The sequence below is a fragment of the Penicilliopsis zonata genome (assembly GCF_001890105.1).
Source record: "Penicilliopsis zonata CBS 506.65 unplaced genomic scaffold ASPZOscaffold_13, whole genome shotgun sequence".
In the NCBI taxonomy this organism is placed as follows: domain Eukaryota; kingdom Fungi; phylum Ascomycota; class Eurotiomycetes; order Eurotiales; family Aspergillaceae; genus Penicilliopsis; species Penicilliopsis zonata.
In genome coordinates, this window is record NW_019208922.1 from 131354 (window position 1) to 151978 (window position 20625).

Below are 20625 nucleotides of genomic sequence, written 5' to 3' on the forward strand. Positions count from 1 at the left end.
TAAAAGATGAGAGAAGCAATTACTACTAGGTATAAATACTGAATATCCCAATACCAGTTAAATTACAGCATTTATTTGAAATTCCTTTTTTTTTTTTTATTTTTTTCATCTGTATGTAGTATCGACTAGATCTGTGGGTGGCACATGACCGTCTCACGCGTGACCCGCCGGGTTTCCCAATCGAGACTCCCGAGTGATGAAGTCAACAGTCAGTCATCTTCATCCTTTGTCTTTCTACGAACAAAAGTGAAAGGAAACGGAGAAAAGAGAGGAATTGAAGACTGAACACCATGGAATCAAGTTCAACAACACAAGAGTAGAGCAGACCAGAAATAGAAGACATTGTAGTACGGAATACCTGTATTATATATACCCAAGGTAACTGACAGGGACTGCATGATTCTAATGTTTCTTGTCATGTTCCAGCATGGCCCAGACTCAGGCTTGCCTAGTTGGGCTGTCCTCGCTCACATGAGCATTTCCTGCAGCGCCTGCTATATAAGAGACTCTCCAGACACCCCTCAACTCTCACCATCCATCCGACTCTCTCTCTCTCTCTCTCTCTCTCTCTTCTTCTTCTCAGATTGCCTCTAAATACTACTTATTCAATCACCATGTCTGTCTCCATTGAAACCACAGAAGTCCCCGTCGCTGCCACCAAGCAGAACCACGACGTCTTCCTCGGTACCCAGAACCGTCTGCCCGAGTTCAGCCTGGGAGGCAAGGTCGTCTGCGTCTCAGGGGCTGCCCGTGGTCTGGGATTGACTCAGGCAGAGGCTCTGCTGGAGGCTGGAGCTACTGTCTACGCTCTAGACCGTTTGGAAGAACCGGTAAGCTCGATATTGTCTTCCTCTCCTGCTCTTCTTCCTCCTCCTCCTCCTCCTCCTCCTCCTTCTTCTTCTTTCTGTCACAGTAAATTATCAAGATCCAGGCTAATCAACGCAGTCTCCCGAATTCTTTCAGATTCAGAAAAGAGCCGTTGAGCAGCTTGGCACCGCCCTGCACTACCGCCGCATCGATGTGCGTGACACGGAGCTGCTGAACACCGTGATCGAGGCCATCGCCAACACGGAGGGCCGCATGGACGGGTTGGTCGCCGCCGCCGGCATCCAGCAGGAAACGCCCGCCCTCGAATACTCGGCCAAGGATGCCAACACCATGTTCGAGGTCAACGTCACTGGGGTCTTCATGACCGCCCAGGCTGTTGCCAAGCAGATGATTCGCTTTGGCAATGGGGGCAGCATTGCCCTGATCGCGAGCATGAGTGGCACCGTCGCCAATCGGGTATGTCCCTTGCCTTTCCGTTTCCCTTGTCCCTTCTTCCCTGCTTGCCCTGCGCCTCCCTTTCCCCCCCCCCCTCATTCCCCCACGATTTCCCCGCTTTTAGTCATCAGTCCTCCATCCAATCACCACCTACATGCTTGATGTCGCTCAATCGTCATATATTGACCGATAACTGACAATCAATCAATCAAAATAGGGCCTCATCTGTCCCGCGTACAACGCGAGCAAGGCAGCTGTCATCCAGCTTGGTCGCAACTTGGCCGCCGAATGGGGCCAGTACCGCATCCGCGTCAACACCATCTCGCCCGGCTACATCGTCACCGCCATGGTTGAGAATCTCTTCGTCCAGTTCCCTGAACGCCGGGACCAGTGGCCCAAGGAAAACATGCTCGGCCGTCTGTCTTCGCCCAACGAGTACCGTGGCGCCGCCGTCTTCTTACTTTCAGACGCCAGCAGCTTCATGACCGGCAGCGATCTGCGCATCGATGGCGGACACTCTGCTTGGTAGATTAACCTTTTCTTGAGGCTACTTGATTACTCTGTTTTGGATTCCTCTGTTTCTACTTTTTTTTTTTCTTTTTCTTTGGGATTAGCAAGCGGGTATGGCGATAGGATTATATATACTAATTTGAATAAAAGTATATTCCATCAATTTACTGCAAGTGATTCATACTATCTATCTATCTATATTGGCTCCAATATGTATATCACTAGGATGGCTGATGCAATGTACTATCCCATGGCCAGTATGCAAGTTCACCATATAGTACTGCTAGTCTTTCTTAGTTTATCCATTTTAACTCGATCATACATGCTCTGTATACAGGAGATAAAGAAGTCCTGTAACAGTAAAATATAAATTGGGCCCGGCAGTGTCAGAGAAGTAGTCTAAAGAGTATTTACAGTATATCTTCTACGCGAGTTGAAGGAGTTCAAGGGAATTCAAGATTTCTGGTCGGAAGCTCTCGTCCGCTGATAATAGGGTTCGTAAACGAATCACAAAGTCTAGAATCTCACGTCGCAGCCCATAATTCGCACGCCTGAAGCCCCTGTAACTTCTCTAATATCCTTGACTAGGTCACGGACGTGAGTGAAGTAAGACGCTGTCTTGTTCTGACAGCCGCCGAAGAGAAGTCCAACCACTCTGCCCGCGCCATCAAGGACAATCGAGCCAGAGTCTCCAGGCTCTGAAAAATCGCCGGTGACGCTGTGCTCCAGCGTCGCTTTAATCTCCTCCATGCCATTGATCCTATACCGTGCGATTTTAGCCTGGCGAAGTTTTGCGCATTGGCCCTTCGTGTGTTTAGTCGTTCGTCCAGACTTGCACAGGGTTCCCAATTCGGCAGGTCGTCCGGTGTGGACGTCAGAAACCAGTAAATCGGGTGCAAAGGAAAACTTGAAGTCCAGTTAGTGGGATAAGGATCAATCAAAATACTGTACCAGAACTCACCGTGTTATTCTGCGATTTCCGCGCCTGCACGATTTCCACCAAGGCCCAATCGAGGATGGTCTTCTCCACCGACTTCATGGTGACGCTCTCTCGGAATACCTGATACCCTGAACCAGCAAAAACAGGCCCGAGATCTTTGTCTGTTGAGGAGAGAAAAGTCTCTACCTTCATCTTTCTCGCCTCCAGCTTCTCAACCACCAGCTTCCTGATGTCTAGAGCCTTCTGCTCGAAGGGCAGAACGAATTCTCCTTGTTCCAGGGCCTGCTCGATCGCCTGGGATTCCTTGTCAGATGTCTGGTTGCGGATCCCGTCAGCCAGGTATGCGACCTGGCCCTCCATGTCTCCTAGGCTTGGCTGGCAGAGACGCATAAGCCTTGAGGCATTGGGATCATTGGGTCGAACAGAGCGGTCGTACCACTGGTCAATGACTAGTCAAGGAAGTAAGGTTAGCAACTGTAACAGCAGCAAGCCAAAAGATCCACATACCAAAGTTATCCTGTGGGGAGAACGGTGCTGAGAATCCCTTGGGATAAACACAATGGAAACAGGTTAGTCCAAACTGCTTCCATTCCGGACTGCCAGACCACTGTAATTCGATAAAACCGCCCAGCGTTCCGCTGGGGCTCCCTGGAAGATGGAGGCCGATACTCGTACCTGCTTGCGCTTCCAGCTGGAATGCGGAATCAGATAGAAGCTCCTTGGTGGGGATGTAGGCCTCGATTGATTTGAAAATGACGTCTGGGATGATATAGACACCCACAGATGATGAAAGAGCATACTCGTCGAGCATGGCGATGATGCGATCGCGTGTTGGGGTCCAATTAGTCGAGGAATCTGGTTTCACGCTAACAACGACACAGGGCGGGTTTTTAGAGGAGACATCCTCCTTCCCAAACCGATAACATTCAAGAGAAATCCATTCATGAAGGTTAAATGAGTTGAGTATCCGATCACGGAGGTTATCCCAATGGGAGAAAACCTGGTCAGTATCAAGGACAGGAAAACATTTCCAAGGCTTGAGAATCACCGGGTCTACAATCTCGACCTGAAAGTTGGCAAAGTTCTTAGAGAGTAGGAAACGGTGTATCTCCTTTGCTGCATCGAGCCAGCTGTGATTGATCTGGTGTTGGTTTGCAAAAATTACCACTGTCGGTACTGGGCTCGTCTGGGGATTCAGCTTTGACAAACGTCTTGTGATGTCAATGTCAATAAAGTCGATCCCGTGGCGCTGAACAATGGAGGTGATGTGGTCACTGAGCTGAGGTTCTGCTTGACTAAGTTTGACAAACTCAGGGTCTGTATGATGTATTGCTACACTGACGACAGGAAGAGGGCAGAGGACCGGGCCGCCCACACGGCGATCTTCATTGATAAATCCCTCGATAGTCGGCACCCAGTCATCCAAGCTAGAACCTAGGGTTTTGAGATGGCTGCCTGGGTGATCCACCCGCTGGGGATGACTATGCAAAGAGTCCGGTGTGACGAAGGTAATGGGTGTTGAGGAGCTGAACTCCGAGTATCTGGAGCTTCTCGAGGGCGAGTTTGATGAATCCATTATGAGGAATGGGAGTATTGAGGGGATTCAGTTCAAGAAGGCTGATTGAACGCGCGAGGTCTGAGAGGAAAAGCCGAAGAGGATCTCTCTCTCTTTCAGAACTGAAGACGAGAAATTGGAGACGAGACGTCAAAGACGACAAGTTGAAGAGGGAAAAGGCGAGAAAGAGAAGTCAGGGAGAAGAAGCTGAAAAGAAGTTGAGGGGGAGAAGCTAGCAATATGTCAAGCTAAGGATTTAAGCGAGAGAATTGGAGTAAGGAATAGAAGTGAAAGAAGAGAAGTGAAAGAAGAGAAGTGAAAGAAGCGAAGAGGTTAAACAGCAGGTGCCTATTGCATACTGCCTATTTAGGCATAGTCTTTCTGATAGGGCTTAGTGTCATCCCAATACAGACTAGTGCTATATCATCAGGCAGACACTTTTATGCCTGAGGCAGTTATTAGGCCTGAGGCAGAAACCAAGTACTGAATAACCACCACTGAATAGACAGTACATATTATCAGATAGAAGAGAATAGGAAGTACATAGTAATATCGCACTTAGTACAGCTCAGGTGCTATGGCATGGAAATAGCAATTTACCATCAGCTAAGAAGTGAGAGATGAATATGTCTGTCGTTTATTTGTTTGTTCTCTGATTCTCTCACTTCACGTCTGCCTTTTCCTCTTCTTTTCCCTCTTCTTTTCCTTCTTCTTTTCCCTCTCCTTCTCTCCTTGTTCTTTTCTCTTCATTACCACAGCCTCTGTCATGGACAGCGTTACTTCCATGGAGATCTCCCCCCACGCTCTCCAGGTCGAGGACTTGGAGAAGCAGCCAGATCTTGTCTCAGAGAAGGCCGTCTCTGTCGTGGAAAAAGACTCTCCCACCGAAGACGAACTGCATGGTCCGAATGCCCTTCGTCGTGTCTCTGCTCCCATCCCCTGGACTGTGTACACTGTTGCTTTTGTTGAGTTGTGCGAGCGTTTCTCCTACTACGGCACTCAAGTCTTGTGTACGTCATATTTCCATGCGGAATCCTAGAATTAGCCAACTTCCCCAACCAACTAACTGACTGACTGACTGATAGATGCCAACTTTGTCAATCACTCGCTTCCCCAGGTGAACGGCCCCCCCGGTTCGAACCACAACACTGGCGCTGGCGGCGGCAGTGCGCAGGGGATCTCCGGCGCGTTGGGCCAGGGGGCCGAGATCGCCAGCGCGATCAACACGTTCAACACCTTCTGGATGTACTGTGTGCCTCTGGTGGCAGCCTGGGTAGCCGACGAGCATTGGGGCCGGTACCGGACGATCTGCGTGGCCGTGGCAATCGCCATCCTAGGCCACATTGTGCTGGTGATCTCGGCGTTGCCGGCCGTCATCACGCATACGACTACGTGTTTTGCCGTCTTCCTCGTCGGAGTGGTCATCATGGGCGTCGGCACGGGCGGCTTCAAGCCCAACATCTCACCCCTGATCGTCGAGCAGATCGGCTTGACGACGCCCCAGATCCAGACCCTCCCCTCTGGCGAGCGGGTCATCCTCGATCCAACCATCACCCAGAGCCGGATCTACCACTACTTCTACTTGTTTGTGAACGTGGGCGCGCTGATCGGCCAGATCGGGATGAGCTACGCGGAAAAATACGTCGGCTTCTGGCTGGCCTTCCTGCTGCCCACCGTCTTGTTCCTGACCACCCCGGCCGTGCTGTTCTGGGGCCGTCGCCGCTACCGCCAGGCTCCGCCGCAGGGGTCCGCCTCCTTGCAAGCCGTACGGACCTTTTTCTTTGCTCTCCGGGCTCACTGGCTCTGGAATCCTGTCAAGATGTGGCGGAACACCCCTAATGATACAGGCAGTAGCAGTACCTCTACCACCTTCTGGGACTCCGCCCGGCCGTCAAACATCGACCCTTCTCTACGGCCAGCATGGATGACCTTCGACGACGCCTGGGTCGACCAGGTCCGACGCGCATTTGCCGCCTGCGCCGTGTTCGCCTGGTTACCGCTGTACTGGCTCGCGTACAACCAGCTAACCAACAACCTGACCAACCAAGCCGGCACGATGAGCCTGCACGGCGTGCCCAACGATATAGTCAACAACCTCGACCCGCTCGTGCTAATCATCTTCATCCCCATCTGCGACTCGTTTTTTTACCCGTTCCTGCGCCAGATCGGTGTACGCGTCACTCCCATCCGCAAGATTGCCGTGGGATTCTGGCTCGCAGCCGGGGCGATGGTCTGGGCCGCCGTGCTACAGGTATACATCTACAGAACATCCCCCTGCGGCGACCAAGCAGACAACTGTATCGATCCACATGATGGAAGCGTGCGTCCGTCCCCAATCTCCGTCTGGGCACAGACAGGCTGCTACGTGCTCATCGCCTTGTCTGAGATCTTCGCCTCCATCACCTCCATGGAATACGCTTACTCCAAGGCCCCCCCCGGTCTGCGCTCGCTGATCCAGGCTCTAGCCTTGTTCACAAACGCCATCTCCGCTGCTCTTGGGGAGGCCCTCAATCGACTGTCGGGTGATCCGCTGCTGGTCTGGAATTACTCGGTTTTCGCAGTCCTGGCTTTTGTCGGTGGGTGTGGCTTTATGGTTCAGTTTCGGGGGTTGGATGATGAAGATGCTCTTACTTTGTAGAGCCTACCAGTTCCTACTTAACTATCTATCAGTTTAGTAATAAAAAGAATTTATGTACGCTACATCGCTACCCTCTATAATCCCATATCCGTTTCTGCTCATGGGCCCACCACCCACCCACCCGTATGGCATCGATAGCCCATTCCGCGGCCCCGTCGCCGTACTTACTAGCCACAGAGGCGAGTAGTCCGTCTGCCGTCCAGTCGTGTAATGGATGTTTCTCGCCAGGGTCTGTTTCAAGGTTGGAGAAGGAGTACTCGAATTTCGACGACAGGGGGAGGATAACCCTGTACGCGCTGTTCGAGGCTGTCACGGAGATCATGGCCCCGCCGGCGTTGATGAGACCGAAATTCCACAAAGAAACCTCATTATCATCTTTATCTTTACCTTTACCCTTACTATGCTTCGTATTCTTTCTTTCTGTCTGGTAGGGGCGGAGAAGCGATTGCCCTTGATACTCGTTTACCAAACCGGACGCCACGCTTCTATCTCTTGCGTCCAGCGAGCCACTTTCCACTAATAAATCGAGGATAGTTGGGACGATGGACAGGGAGGTGACATTCGCCGAAACAGTCAAGGCGGGGAGATGAGGGTGCCGGAAGACCAGCGGGACGCGAAAGTTGCTGATGTGTGGGTTTTCGAACGTCCCTGTCATTTTACTGTCTTCACTGAATGCTTGACCACTACGTAGTCAGAAAGAACTAGAAAGAGTTGAAGCAAGGGAAAACTTACTGGTCGCCTACGATGACTACCAAAGTCTCATTCGCGATGCCTGCTTCGTCGAGCAAGAGCAACACTCTTCCCAGCCACTCGTCCGCATACGCGATCGTGTTGAGGTAATCGTTCATGTAGTTGTGCTTGCCGCGGGGGCCTGTATACTGCTTCTGAGGGAAATCCTCGGGTGTATGCCAGGGGTGGTGTGTCGAGCTTGTGATGTGCGAGAGGAAGAGTCGATTCTTCTTCTCGACGGCGCCGTGGATGATATCCGCTAAATACGGCCATGTTTCGTTTTCGGCGTACCTAGAGAGTCAGTCGATCGTCCACAGGTCGGATAGAAATGAGAGGTACCCAAAGTAGTTGATTTCTTCCGTCTTGGGAGGAAAGTATTTGGCCTTTTTGTTCCTCATGGTCTCCTTGGTCACCACATGCCGGAAGCCCATCATCTCGTTGAGTCGATGCTGGCGGTCATAAGTGTCAGTGACGGCCTGGACAAAGACAGACTCCCACTTTTGGGCTTGAAACCCTGTCATCCGGTCTGTCTCCCCCTTGAAAGAATTGAATAGGTCAAAGATCTGCGGCAGACACGGCTGGTAGATCTGGTGGTTGACCTCTTCCAACAGATCTACTGGCAGCGGACTCACGCCGCAGTGGCTGCTCAGCAGGCTTTTGAAGGTCAGCGTGCTGCCCGTCAGGGCGCCCTTGACGTTGATCCCGCCCATCCCCTCTTCCGCCGTATCTTGCCAGACCGTCGACGAATCGTTGAACACATTCCGCTGGCCGTGGCTGTCCACTGCGTACTCCCCCGTGACCATCTGCGCGACAGGCGTCATGCGCGACAGCTGGTCGATAGCCATGTCGCGGTCTGCAGGACGGTAGGATTCCAACAAAGCATCGTAAAGTGGCGTTCCAGACTGCATGGGAAACAGCTCCTTGCGGCCGCTCTCCATCGTGAGGATCACGACGTGCTGAATGCTGACCTCGGACCGGTTCAAGACCTGCTGGAGGGGCTCGAGTAGGTCTTCACCGAGATTCGACACTTTCAGCGGATCGGTCAGGGCGTTGTACGGGCGGTAGACCTGGTCGTTCCCGGGACACCGCGGCTGGTATCCAAAGTCGGCGCCATGCTGTTGATCCCAGCGGTGAAACCCCGGCGGAGAAGGGTCTGGCAGCCAGACAGGGCGCTGGAGAGGGCCTTCGTCGGTCGTCGCAGGTCGGAAGTCAGGCACCCAGTGATGCGGATGATGCCCGTGATGGCCATGATGGCCTTTCCCGTCCTTGTCTGTGTCCAAGGGGAAGGGAATCCGAGGCGGGCGACAGTGTTCCGTCGACGGAGTGTGGAAGGCGTCCAGCAGCGTCCACGGGAGAGCACGTGACAGATGGTCCCAGGGGACCGCCGGCCGCGTACACTCCAGGAAGGTCAACGACACCGTCATGACGGACACGGGAATCAGCCATTTCAGCGAGCACCGCCAGCGTCTAGCCTTCGTGGCATTGCCTGGCAGCAGTGTGTAGGATTCCTTGACGCCCAAGCGGCAGATTCCCCCGAGTGTGTCCATCCACGAGCCCGTGAGCGAGTATAGCCGTGGCGCAATGAGCCAGGCGACGAGCAGCAGCACTGTTGCGGCGGCACAGACGGTCGAGATGCCACTCATAAGCAATTTCATGGCGGCAGGGTCGCGGACGAAGCTGTCGGTGGCGGTCCATTCGACTTCGGCGCCTGTCTGGAGGAAGAACCCGAACACGATGGCGGAGGCACCCCATGTGAGGAGACTGGAAACCCTCTATTAGCTTCTTCCTTGTCTCATTTCTTGAGAAAGGCATCAAAAAGAACTGTGGACTTACGCGAGTACTGCCCCAGCGGCACAAACAAGCCATTGCCAGCGCCTCTCCGGCCACAACAGCAAGACCCGTCCCAGACAGATAACCAACACATCTGGCAGGTAGAGCGTGGGCAGGTAGATGACAAGATAGAGCAGTGGTAAAGACTCGAGATGCTGAAAGATGTGCAATGTTTTGGAAGCCAGACCGCTCACGACGAGCAGGGCAAAGAGCAAGGGAGGGGTGGAAATATTTGAGAATGCCATGACAGAATCATTATAATATACAACAATAGCAATAGGTTATATTAAATCAATGAATAGAGAGGAAAAGAAGAAGAAGAAGAAGAAGAGCGAGAGAGAGAGAATGAGTACAGTGATCACTAAAAAAAATATATATATAAATCAAAAACGAGTGTCTCAGGCAGAAGCAGGTTTGGAGATAGAGAACAAAGTAACAGAGTAACATCAGAGTAATGGCAGAGTACATGGAGTAAGTAATAAGTATGTACTGTATGCCCTCTGTGATACAGGCCAGACCCTGACTATTCCCCATCGGGGACGTAAGTGGACCTTAATGCCCACATCCTGCCTAAACGGGATGACTGTGGGGCAGAGCTATGCCCCATCAGGCCATCCAAGGCTTACTCCAGCGATTAAAAAAAGAAAAGGCTTGTTTGTTTCAGGGGGGGGGGGGGGGGGAGAATCGCGCTAGACGCGTCTTAGGAAGGAGCGCACACGACCCGACCCATTCTTCAAGGTTCCCATTACGGAGTACAGGGTCCAACAGGCAACAGGGATAGAGTGAGGTAGTAATGACTCTAGCATAGTGGTTGGGATAGTATTTAAGCTTTAGATATCAATAATAGATAATAAGATCCACCGATACACAGATGAACGCAGGGTCTCTTCACCGACTCGGAGTACGGAGTACGGATACTGGGTACAGAGATAGCTTTATAGGATGGATGACTAGTAATGCTAATTTAAGAGCATTCAAAATACCCATCAAATCAACGTCATTGATTATAAAATGTTTTTCTAGGATCCATAATATTGACTCCACATCCACTCTGTACCTAGATAGGGTCCAGTACGGAGTATACGGAGTATATGATCCTTGTGGAGTCGGTGGCAGTGTATGTAGTATATGATGTTGACGGATACGAGATATTATTAGCAAAGGGTTGTTCCATGCTTACTTGGGAGTAAGTAACACAAGTGAAGTACTCTACTTATATTCTAACCAGTAGAAGACCCCGAGATACTTATCAATGCCACCAAAAATCTAGTGTGCTCTGACTATCTGTCCTCGACAGAATACAAGACCCATTTCTCTGCAGGAAGGAGCATTATGCATACCATAAATTTCAATAACTGATGTTCGAGTATCGTCTATGAAATACTCCATAGCAAGTTCGTAGATAATGTATTATTCGATGCTAGCACTCCGTACTCTGTAGTGAGAGCTGAACCACTTATATAGTCTATTGACTGAAGAAGACCTCGTCTGTGTAGGTAGTTAATGAATAATATACCAACTGACTAAGTAAAGCGAGCCCTCCATGTCCATTAATCGTAAGTTGCCTGCTCGGCTATGCCCTTACCCGACGCGAGCCGACATCCGATCGGGATGGCGTCCCCGCATCTGTGCGGGGAATATTTATCTTCTTGTTCTTCTTCTTCCTCGAACAACTGATTTCCATCTTGAATTAATTCTGAGTACCAATTACTTCTTCTTCTCGTTCAACAATCTACTTCATTCAAAATGAGAAACCACGTTTTCCCCGGTGGCATCCACGTCCCCATCCTGACCTGGTTCAAGGATGGTCCCCGCCAGGAGATCGATTGGGAGGTCCAGGAGCAACATTTCAAGTACATGGTTGAGTCGGGGATGCATGGATGTAAGAGAGAGAGAGAGAGAGAGAGAGAGAGAGGATATTTGAAGAAAGTCTAGAGCTGACTATTTTAGTGGTTCTTGCAGGAACCAACGGCGAGGCCGTCACCCTGTCGACGGAAGAGAAAGTCGAGCTGGTGCGCCGCGCTCGCGCCGTTGCCACCCAGCTCGGCCGGCCCGATATCACCATCACCCTCGGGGCGAGCGGACAGGCCACGCGCCAGGTGATCGACGAGTGCGTTGCGGCGAAGACCGCGGGGGCCGATTTCGCCATGGTCCTGGTCCCCAGCTACTTCCACTTCGCCATGGATTCCGCCGCCATCATCGCCTTCTTCCAGGAGGTCGCCGACAACAGCCCCGTGCCCATCATGGTCTATAACTTCCCCGGTGTCGCCGCGGGCCTCGACGTCAACTCCGAGATGCTCATCACCCTCAGCGAGCACCCGAACATCTCCGGTGTGAAGCTCACCTGCGGCGGTATCGGTAAGGTGCCCCGCGTCACCGCCGCTACCTCGCAGTTCAGCGTGCTCGGCGGCCAGATCGACTGGCTTATCCCTGCCATGTCCGTCGGCGGCATCGGGGCCATCACCGGCATGGCAAACTTGTGGCCTAGGGTATACCTCCTCCCTCCTCTTTTGCCATTTATAGCATGAGCTTTGCTAATATATATAGGCTTGCGTTGAACTGTACGAGCTCGCCCTTGCCGGTAAGACACAGGAAGCCACCGAGCTGCAGCTCAAGGCGGCCACCTCGGAATGGGCCTTTGCCAAGGGCGGCATCAACGGTAGCAAATGGGTTGTTGCCCACCTGCTGGGATACCCCGCCACCAGCGCTGCCTGCCGTCGTCCGTACCCGCTCTTCTCCGACCCCAGCAAGCAGGAATGGATCGTGGAACTGTCGGAGAGGCTGCGACCGGTCGAAGAGGCTCTCGCCAAGCAGAAGCAGTAGTGACCCCCCCCCCCCTTCGATGTGGAACGGGGAAGGGGTTGTTTTTTTTTTTTTAAAAAAAAAAAGAAATGTTCGATACCTTGTACATAGATCATGAATGAAAAAGAAAAAATATTAGAGTACGGCAAAGCTTTGGTGAAAAGTGTCCTGCATGACCGAACGGATATCAACGCGCTGGTGCTGTTCGTCTTGCCGGCGAAGGACCTCCTCAAGCACGTCGGCGAGGATGTGGGCATTGCTGGCGCTGCTTTTCATGCCGCGGATGGTGCTCAGGATCCACAGCCGTTCGGCGGGGTCGTCTTCCTCGCTGGCCCACATGCACAAGGCCCAGAGCATCTGGCCGGGCATGGGCTCGGATGGATCGAGCGCGTTAGCCATGCACCGACTCAAGCTCTTGATTTTCGCCTGCGCCTCGAGCACCTCGGGCGTCTTGGGAAACGTCTTGTACGCCACGCGGTGCAGGTGGATGAAACATGCGTAGTAGTTGGCGGCGTACGCGCGGAAGTTCTGCGTCAGCGCGGCCGCCAGCGTCTGGATGACATGCGTCCGGTTCAGGTGGCCCGCAATCGCGTAGTCCATCAGCGGCGGGCGCTGCGAGTACAGCTTCTGGAGGTCTCGGGTGATCTGGTTCGCGAGCGACATGACTTCCGTTTCGTCCTTGACGGTACCCCGGCTGCGATGCCACGGATCAATCTTCGCGATCCGGCCCATGAAGGAGAGCACCTTCTGGAAGAAGACGGTGCCCGGTCGATGGAGCATATCTGAGAGGATCTCCTCGATGGCAAGATCGTCGTATCCAGGATCACTTGCATAGTCGAGGGCCCCGGACCGAGACTCGAGCGTATCGGAAGCGTACAGATTTTCATTATCATTGGTGACAAAAAAGCCCTCTCCGCCTGCTGAGGCGGCACGCGCATCAATCAAGCGAATCCACGATATTAGCCGTTTTTCTTGAAAGGAAAAAATTAGCACATACTACATAGTTCATACACACTAAATAGAAAGAGGGCCCTACCAGTCATGTTCAATTCTGATAACTTTCGCATTTGCAACATTTTGAACGCTTCTCTCAAGTATGCATTGGCCTGGTCGACCCGCGAAGTGACAAGCTGTTGCTGTTAGTATTGATAGAAATAGTGGTGAGGTATGGAGATCATAACATATAACATACATCACTGTACGAGAGGAGAAATGCCGTGGCAAGGATGTTCTGCAGCTCGACGCCGAGCTCCATGGTGCCCACCGAGACGGCCTCTATCGTGCGCGCCAGCTCGGCGGCTGCTTTGTCGTAGATATCGGTGCGGCGCGAATGCGGCTCCCTATCGGAGTCACGAAACAGCACGGCGACAAAGGTGACGATGGCCGAGCGGACCATGCTCGACGAGCGCGACATGGAGGCCAAGGTACGTTTCATGCACGGCCAGCGGACGCGCGTCTCGACCGAGATGAGGATCGGAGGCACGCCCGAGTTCAGAAAGGCGTGAAACAGCTCGTCGTCGCTGGCGTCTGGGGCGATCGGCGGGTGGTGCTGCGGCGGTGACGACGACGACGTCGAGGATGTGACGTCCAACAGGGTAAACGCCTGCTGATCGCGAATGGAATCACGCTGAGCGCCGCCACCGCTGCCCGGTGCTGCTGCCGCTCCTGCTGCTGCTACCGGCCCAGACGATGACGGCGACGGGTGATATTCGAACAGCGGCGAGTAGGCGCCCAGGCCGAAACTGACCGGGTCGCTGAAGGAGGCCATCCCACCCGCGAGCCAGCTGGCAGACGACGACGTCGTCAGCGAGGAATCCTCCGCAAACAAGCCGCCGTAGTTGAAAAAGGCGCCAGGCGCCGGGTCGATTGTTTCTGCAGCAGTAGCCGATGCAATTGGATTTCCATTTGTACTGGAGCTTGCACTTGTGCTGTCGGCCCTGCTGTGGCTCTGTCGCCAACTACACTCCAGACCAAGACGCGAGCAATGCCCACACTTCGGCTTCTCCTCATTACATCGGACTTTGCGACGACTATAGAATTAGATTTGTCTCTTCTTTGCTGCTTTTGTTGGAGACCTTCCGGGAAATCCTCTGGGCCGTCACTTACCGACACGTCAAACAGCCATTCTTCGACCTAGCCGGTCGGCGAGGCCTCGCGTCGGCCGTGCTGCCGCTGGGAGTAGGCAGATAGTCCATTTAAACACAGACACACGCTAGCTGACGCGATACAAGCGCTGGTGGTGCTGCCTCCATTGCTTGAGGGCGTGGAGTGCGGAGAGGTGAAGTCCAGGTGTTTGAGGTTGAATTTTCGGAACGTGACTTAAGACAAAATGGCATACAATCTCGCCCAGCACGGCAGATCTCTAAACTTATACTACAGTTTTTATGATAGAGAAGTAGACGATAGAAAATGTGGAGATTTAAATAAATTACAGGGAAATTGATATAATACACAAGATTGAGATGCTCTTATCCAATCTCAGAGACAACGCCCCTCCCCAACCGCGAGAGTACCCCCTTCTTCAATCGCAACACCTTCTCGACTTCCGCCTCAGGGACTCCCTGGCTGTCTCGCATTGATAGGGCCTGTCGAATGGTAAGGATATCTAGGAACTCTCGTCCTGCATGGCTCTGTCGGCCGAAGGCTTCGGCCTCGCGCTCAGCCGCTTGTGTGAGGCGTTGCCGCGCCGTGACAACTAATAACGCTGGATTCGATGGCGAGGGGAAAACAGCCGGTTGGTAGTGATTATGGGTTTGGTTCTGGCTTCGGTTCAGGCTATGAGGATCTCGATTGAAGATGCTCGAGTTCGACAGCGTCGGGACGGGCGTGACAGGACCGATCGAGCGGAGGGAGGCGGCGAAGTCAGGGTCTCGTCCGTCAAGATCGATTGCTATAATCATTAGATCAAGAAGAATAATAAAATGGAACGTCATACCCTTAGACTTCGTGCTCGAGGCCTGCTCGGTCGAATGGTACGTCGGCCCTGGCCTGGTGGCCGGACGAGGCTGGGGACTCGATCTCGTTTTCGGGGCTGTAGGAGGTGAAACACTCGCTTGCTTGGGATACTGGCGACGTGTGGCTGCCGCAGCAGCTGATCGTGCTGGTTTGGACGCGGAGGAGCCCATGGTTTTGTGTTGTTCGTGGCCGTGAAGCTTGTCTTTCTTGCTATCTTTTTTTCTCGCTGTGAAATTTGGCGCCAAGCGTGACGTCAACCCAACAGGAGCTGTTATACCGAGGTCGACAGCTGTTTTTACTGAGCAAATCGAGATAACATATTATAATTGAGTATAGATCGGAATTGATTTTAATTTATTGTGGTTTGGTATTTTGCTTATATGGTTGTGTGATTGCTATGCTTGTACTGTTGTTGTACTGTGTACTGTGTACTGTGTACTATTCTACATTTCTACTCTTGACTCCACCGCGAACGTAGTACATGGGCGCCGAATGCTTGCTAACCAGCTGACAACTGACAGACAGCTAGGGCACCTATCTCAAGCCGGCAAGGCGGCGACCCTGCACTTCACTCAGCGCACGGCTGCCGCTGACAAAGGCGACGGCACCGACAGCCAGCGCGGGAGGCAGCATCTGGAACAAGTTCCACGAGGTGTAGTAGAGGAAGAAGATGCCCTCGAGGGCAACCAGGGCTCCGACAAAGACGGCGTGGGGAATGGGCGCTGTCTTGAAGGCGGCGGGGAGGTGGTTGAGGTTGGCGCCGAGGAAGAGCCACTGATATCAGCTAGATTAGCGACGTATACTTAAAAAGGTGTTCTTGGAATACCATGTAGACGTACCAGGCCTGCAAGAACAGGAAGCGATGCGAGGGCCATCGCGACGAAGGCAAGCGTGATCACCACAGGTGGGCTGCGAGCATCCGACCGGAAGATGTGATGGATCTCCGGCAGCTGGCCGTAGCGCTCCGCGGTGGACGAGGGCAACGGCTCATCAGCGTTGCGCTCGACAGCCAGCTGGAAGGCCGGACCGTTGTATGCACCCGCCGAACCAAACGAGCCGATGACCAGATTGGCGTCGATGGGTTCAGATGCCGCCAGGAACTGAAGAGGGAGGTCTTTCTGGGTCTGGGTAGCAGTCAGTTACCGCATCACAGACAGGTGAATCCATCGCAGGAAAACCTACAAGCTCCAATCTAGCCTTGCCGTTATCCTTGACGCTCAACGGGAACGAAATATCCAGCCCGCTTCCATCCTTGAGCAGCAGAAATGCCTGGTGTGGCCGCTTCGCGGTGTTTCCCTCCTCGGCCGTCAAGGTGAGCTTCAACGTATCCGCATCGCCGAGGGAGACAGGGTTCGCCAGGGGTTTGCTGCTGTCGATTCTTCAGAAAACAAATCAGTCAATATATCAATTGCTTTTTCAATTTAAAAACAACAATAATAAATTAAAAAAAAACTCACTGCTCTTTGAGACCGGCTCCGACTCCAGCACCCTTGGTCTGAACTGACACGGTGGCATCACTAAACCCCCAAGAAGTGGCTGCGTGCGCAGGAAGGGCAGACGCCAGCAGACACAGCTGCAGAGCCGAGGAGAGATGCATTTTCCTTCTCAAAATTAAAAGCAGACTCGAGCAAAGTGTTGGAGACAGAGTGTTGTCAACGGAAAGAGAGTGCTGGGGCTCGCCGTGGTCCAGTGACTCTCGCCCGCCCGCCGACAAGCCCTAATTTCCCGGATCTGAACTTGAACTTTTCCCTTTGCTGCCAGAACGAAGCTCGAGCGACACCGGCCGCCCCCGACCCTCGCAACGGAGAGACGCTGCCTCCAGGACTCGGGTTTTATCATTGTTGGTCGATCGACGATGGTCTACGCCTTTGCTTTCTAATTCCCGGCTACCCTCTGTGCTTGGTGAGCGAATTGTTCGACTCGCCCTCGCCTGACGACCGTCGGACCATACCCCCGGCTTCGCCTGTGCTATTTGCCCCCGGTCGCCGTGTTGGTTATACCGTATTTCGGGTGATTTCGATTGTTGAAGATATCGAGAGAGCGCTAGGCGGGGTATAGAACGGAGGTGCTGTATCCATGGTGAGTACAGTCGGGTCTGCTGCTGGCAGTAGTAGCGGTAGAGCCTGCTCGACCGCCAGTTCGTTCCAAACCAATGCAAGGGACTGACAGTTGATTGCAGACAGGTCGAGTCGATGATGATAACTGGTGATTGACGATTCGATCGATGATTTCGAATTCTACCATGTTCTATCCGTGTGTCGGCGTTGCTGCGTGATCTGTCTCGAGAGATAATCCAAGTTGGGAGGTTCTATCGGATAAAGAACGACGAGAGCGGGGCAAAAAAAGAAAAGAAAAGAAAGTAAGAGAGCCTGCATCGGATTTGATTGTCTGGAGGACTAATGATAGATAGTGACGGACAACTTTCTAATGACTGGGGCCAGTTGGCCGGCGGATACTGACGGGACCCCAGTAGGTTACCTACCCCCCCAAGAGTTTACTGTTTGATACGGGAGATATAATATTAACGTGCTCCAGAACGGCCGTCGGCAGCCTGCTCGTCCCTCTCGCAATTCCATCCGCGATTCGGAGCTGAAAGCTCTCGGTCTCAACCCGGAGCTCGTCAGTATGGACGCTGCGTCGTTTGAAGACGCTTTGCCCTCTGCAAAACGCCGACGAACCTTGCGCAATTTAGCCAATGATGCTCAGCCTGTGCAGGTGAAGGGGGACAGCTCGGTGTCCCCGAATGCTGGCCCTCCACAAACAACCAGCAATGGCAAGGTGAAGTCGAAGCCACGGGTCCAGAAGGCTACAAAGCCTCCCAGAGACGACGCGGACCTGGCCGTGTACGATGAAATTACCACCCCTCACGGCCACACAGGCGTTGGAGTCATTCGGTTTCCGAAACGTCGTAAAAGCCTGCCTGACGCCGTCCGTCGTGGCTCGGGGAAGCCCCAGACTAGCACGCTGGACAACCGCAAATCGATGCCTCCCAAGGTCGTGGAATCTTCGGGGAATCAGCAGCAGCAGCAGCAGCAGGGCTCGAGTCTCAATATAATAGCGAGTCTGCTGACCCCGGCCTCGAGGGCGTCGCGTAACAACCGAATGGCCTCCACGCCTGCAGACGCAGCCACCACAACATCGACCCAGGGGGGACGGCGGTCACTGGTGGTGACTCTGCGGACATCACCACTATTGTTGCGTAGTGAACCGGGCAGCAAGGCTGTTCGCAAAACAGATCCAAGCTCACCACAGTCTGGGCTCCAGGGCAAACGCAACACCAATTCTGAGAAGTCGGTAGCGGGGCAGATGAATGGTGTGGGCGATGCATCCACTGGCACGAGTTCCCTTGATTTCTCCCCTCTTGACCTCTTCTCCCACGACTCCCCACCTCATCCTCCTCATCCTCCCACCAACAACTCTCCTTCCACGCGTCTTCGTTCTTCTACCCGTTCCAAGAGACTCTCCACACACCCTTCTAGTGATTATCAAGACCCCTTTCACCTCTCGATCTCTACAGACGTCATGTCCCCCTCTGCAACGAGTACTCCCAAACCTCTCGCATCTGCTGCCTCAGATAGCGTGCGGACGAGCCCCATACACGACTACGATACGTCTTTCGATCATTACTATTCTGCCACCAGCATGGGCTTGGACGGACAGGCCGATTTCCTCGCGTCGTCTCCCGGCAGCCGGACCACCACCTCTACCGGAAATCGTGCGTCGGGTCGGATCCGGAAGCCTACTATAAAGGCCCTTGAGAGCCTGCAGTTCATGCAGTCCGCTCAGTCTCGCTCTAAGAAACCCAAGACGGCACTTATTGCCCCAGTTTCCAAGCTAGAGACTACCGTGGTCGGCAAGCTAGGCGGGACGCTCGGTGATCTGTCTGGGCCCGAGTCCCTCGCGTCTCATTCGGTTCAGGTGACCGAAGTATCTGTGCCCGAATCCGAGTTGAAAGCCCTCGGCAAGCATCTGTACCAGCTGGTGGCCGACGCCCTGCTAGCCTCTGATGCCCAGTCGACCCAAGACAGCGAGGAGCTCCGCAGACTACGTGATGCGTACCAGGCCAAACAGTCCGTCTCTCGCGGCCAGCACGAATCAAGTATGCCAAGCTTGGGCAAGCCATCCTTCCTCGCACCTGTGGACTCTAGAAAGCCTTGGACTGACGGGGACGGCTGGACCCACACAGGTCATACCAACGAACATGACGAAGAGATGGTCGTGGTGCCAGAAAGCTACGAGCTCTTCCGGCCCAGCAATACCTACGGGGACCAGGGGCTCCCGCAGCCTCCCCTGCGCTTCAAAACGCAACAACAGATCCAAAGGGACCGCATCTTTGGGTTCCCCCCGCGCATCGGGGAGCGGAACCTCCCCCGCAACTCGCATCTTCCCTTTCTCCAGGAGGACGTCTTCCACGAACGGGAGAAGATTCGGGCCCGGGAGACGGCGGCCCAGAAAATGGCCCAGCAGGGTGGTGGTGGTGGTGGTGGTGGTGGGGGGGGGGGGGGTGGTGGTGGTCTCTCGGGTGACACCACGACCCGAAAACGCCGCCGTGAGACAACCACTACGAGCCTGGCCCCCGAGACCACCGAGGGTACACCTCAGTCCAAGCGCCGACGCCAGCAACCCACCCAGCCACCCGTCGAGCTTGACCCCCGACAAGCAGCGTGTGCGAAATCCCAAGCGGCCGAGTTTGCAGCCATGAAGAAGACCTATCGGCTGAAACTCAACCCGCCCAAGGCCCCGGCCGCCACCGCCGTCGAGGATGCCAATCAGAATCAGGCGCCGCCCAAGCCCGTTACAAGTCAAGCGGCTAACAGGGCACACCCGAAGAACCCTGCCACGCCTCGGGCTACTCTGCCGCGCAAGGCAACCAGGTCTGCTACCAAGTAACTCGCAGATAGTAGCAGGCCTAGCCAACAGACCTGCTGGCATGCTAGAACGCAATACCAATCCTCACACGACTTGACCCTACCAGATTAAGGCAGGGAATTTGTTTGGATTAACCCCATCACTCGAATGACAATAGTCAAATGAGGTTCGCCAAACACCACCATCTATCCATGAAGTCTAGAAGACATGGTCAGATGTCGAACAGCCCTTGACATCTATATACACCCATTGAATCAACATCCCTCTAGACCCGAATCAAACGAGGGTGATTTCTTTCGTTGTTTTACTTTACCTTTTGTAATTGCATTTGAAAAGCAGTGACGAACGTTAATACCTAGCTTCTATTCCTTTGGCGTCGGCGTTGTTCTCTGTTGGTCTGGATATACGGCTCTACTATTGTACAAGACATGGTTAATATCATAATTAGTTCGTATTAGCGTCTTCATCTAGACTTACTGACATAGTAGTATTAATAGTGAGGTAGTAGTTAGTTAACTACTAGTAAAGTATGTA

At 53.3% G+C, this 20625-nt stretch overlaps 9 protein-coding genes across 9 annotated transcripts; 4 read left to right on the forward strand and 5 right to left on the reverse strand.

The window, feature by feature from the left end:
* The first annotated feature begins 349 nt into the window (after positions 1-349).
* On the forward strand, positions 350-1938 carry ASPZODRAFT_100531 (hypothetical protein). Its single transcript, XM_022720768.1, has 3 exons — positions 350-830; positions 946-1284; positions 1481-1938. Exons 1-3 carry the CDS (start codon positions 615-617, stop codon positions 1790-1792), a joined length of 867 nt encoding a protein of 288 aa, XP_022579061.1. The 5' UTR covers positions 350-614; the 3' UTR covers positions 1793-1938.
* Positions 1939-2149: 211 nt separating this feature from the next.
* On the reverse strand, positions 2150-4565 carry ASPZODRAFT_134633 (hypothetical protein). Its single transcript, XM_022723587.1, has 3 exons — positions 3221-4565; positions 2735-3162; positions 2150-2679 (listed from the first exon to the last, which is right to left on the reverse strand). The coding sequence occupies exons 1-3, from the start codon at positions 4287-4289 to the stop codon at positions 2290-2292; spliced, it is 1887 nt and encodes a 628-aa protein (XP_022579062.1). The 5' UTR covers positions 4290-4565; the 3' UTR covers positions 2150-2289.
* A 487-nt stretch (positions 4566-5052) lies between these two features.
* Positions 5053-6906, forward strand: ASPZODRAFT_70968 (hypothetical protein; the record flags this gene model as incomplete). The annotated part of the gene is made up of 2 exons (XM_022729712.1): positions 5053-5278; positions 5354-6906. 2 exons carry the CDS (start codon positions 5053-5055, stop codon positions 6904-6906), a joined length of 1779 nt encoding a protein of 592 aa, XP_022579063.1.
* On the reverse strand, positions 6578-9710 carry ASPZODRAFT_2111263 (hypothetical protein; the record flags this gene model as incomplete). Its single annotated transcript, XM_022727740.1, has 4 exons — positions 6578-7589; positions 7639-7926; positions 7975-9405; positions 9469-9710. The coding sequence occupies 4 exons, from the start codon at positions 9708-9710 to the stop codon at positions 6974-6976; spliced, it is 2577 nt and encodes an 858-aa protein (XP_022579064.1). The 3' UTR covers positions 6578-6973.
* Positions 9711-10916: 1206 nt separating this feature from the next.
* ASPZODRAFT_27212 (hypothetical protein) lies at positions 10917-12288 on the forward strand (the record flags this gene model as incomplete). The annotated part of the gene is made up of 3 exons (XM_022728084.1): positions 10917-11347; positions 11416-11954; positions 12013-12288. The coding sequence occupies exons 1-3, from the start codon at positions 11212-11214 to the stop codon at positions 12286-12288; spliced, it is 951 nt and encodes a 316-aa protein (XP_022579065.1). The 5' UTR covers positions 10917-11211.
* A 1-nt stretch (position 12289) lies between these two features.
* On the reverse strand, positions 12290-14542 carry ASPZODRAFT_27213 (hypothetical protein). The gene is made up of 4 exons (XM_022728085.1): positions 14374-14542; positions 13460-14297; positions 13304-13397; positions 12290-13238 (listed from the first exon to the last, which is right to left on the reverse strand). Exons 1-4 carry the CDS (start codon positions 14460-14462, stop codon positions 12403-12405), a joined length of 1857 nt encoding a protein of 618 aa, XP_022579066.1. The 5' UTR covers positions 14463-14542; the 3' UTR covers positions 12290-12402.
* A 193-nt stretch (positions 14543-14735) lies between these two features.
* On the reverse strand, positions 14736-15392 carry ASPZODRAFT_18134 (hypothetical protein; the record flags this gene model as incomplete). Its single annotated transcript, XM_022727166.1, has 2 exons — positions 14736-15157; positions 15203-15392. 2 exons carry the CDS (start codon positions 15390-15392, stop codon positions 14736-14738), a joined length of 612 nt encoding a protein of 203 aa, XP_022579067.1.
* Positions 15393-15592: 200 nt separating this feature from the next.
* On the reverse strand, positions 15593-16880 carry ASPZODRAFT_27215 (hypothetical protein). Its single transcript, XM_022728086.1, has 4 exons — positions 16680-16880; positions 16405-16600; positions 16062-16346; positions 15593-15996 (listed from the first exon to the last, which is right to left on the reverse strand). The coding sequence occupies exons 1-4, from the start codon at positions 16817-16819 to the stop codon at positions 15757-15759; spliced, it is 861 nt and encodes a 286-aa protein (XP_022579068.1). The 5' UTR covers positions 16820-16880; the 3' UTR covers positions 15593-15756.
* A 769-nt stretch (positions 16881-17649) lies between these two features.
* ASPZODRAFT_18136 (hypothetical protein) lies at positions 17650-20112 on the forward strand (the record flags this gene model as incomplete). The annotated part of the gene is made up of 2 exons (XM_022727167.1): positions 17650-17691; positions 17758-20112. 2 exons carry the CDS (start codon positions 17650-17652, stop codon positions 20110-20112), a joined length of 2397 nt encoding a protein of 798 aa, XP_022579069.1.
* Between the last annotated feature and the right edge of the window lie 513 nt (positions 20113-20625).

Excerpts from the sequence above, each read along its gene's own strand:
- ASPZODRAFT_100531 (XM_022720768.1), top strand. The coding sequence starts at position 615 with ATGTCTGTCTCCATTGAAACCACAGAAGTCCCCGTCGCTGCCACCAAG. Across the intron at positions 831-945 it reads TAGACCGTTTGGAAGAACCG|TCTCCCGAATTCTTTCAGAT; the intron begins GTAAGCTCGATA and ends TAATCAACGCAG. Across the intron at positions 1,285-1,480 it reads GTGGCACCGTCGCCAATCGG|GGCCTCATCTGTCCCGCGTA; the intron begins GTATGTCCCTTG and ends CAATCAAAATAG.
- ASPZODRAFT_134633 (XM_022723587.1), bottom strand. The coding sequence starts at position 4,289 with ATGGATTCATCAAACTCGCCCTCGAGAAGCTCCAGATACTCGGAGTTC. Across the intron at positions 3,163-3,220 it reads CTCCCCACAGGATAACTTTG|TCATTGACCAGTGGTACGAC; the intron begins GTATGTGGATCT and ends TTCCTTGACTAG. Across the intron at positions 2,680-2,734 it reads GGAAATCGCAGAATAACACG|TTTTCCTTTGCACCCGATTT; the intron begins GTGAGTTCTGGT and ends CTGGACTTCAAG.
- ASPZODRAFT_27213 (XM_022728085.1), bottom strand. The coding sequence starts at position 14,462 with ATGGACTATCTGCCTACTCCCAGCGGCAGCACGGCCGACGCGAGGCCT. Across the intron at positions 14,298-14,373 it reads AATGGCTGTTTGACGTGTCG|TCGTCGCAAAGTCCGATGTA; the intron begins GTAAGTGACGGC and ends CTAATTCTATAG. Across the intron at positions 13,398-13,459 it reads TTCTCCTCTCGTACAGTGAT|CTTGTCACTTCGCGGGTCGA; the intron begins GTATGTTATATG and ends TAACAGCAACAG.
- ASPZODRAFT_27215 (XM_022728086.1), bottom strand. The coding sequence starts at position 16,819 with ATGCATCTCTCCTCGGCTCTGCAGCTGTGTCTGCTGGCGTCTGCCCTT. Across the intron at positions 16,347-16,404 it reads GCAAGGCTAGATTGGAGCTT|ACCCAGAAAGACCTCCCTCT; the intron begins GTAGGTTTTCCT and ends ACTGCTACCCAG. Across the intron at positions 15,997-16,061 it reads TTCCTGTTCTTGCAGGCCTG|TGGCTCTTCCTCGGCGCCAA; the intron begins GTACGTCTACAT and ends AGCTGATATCAG.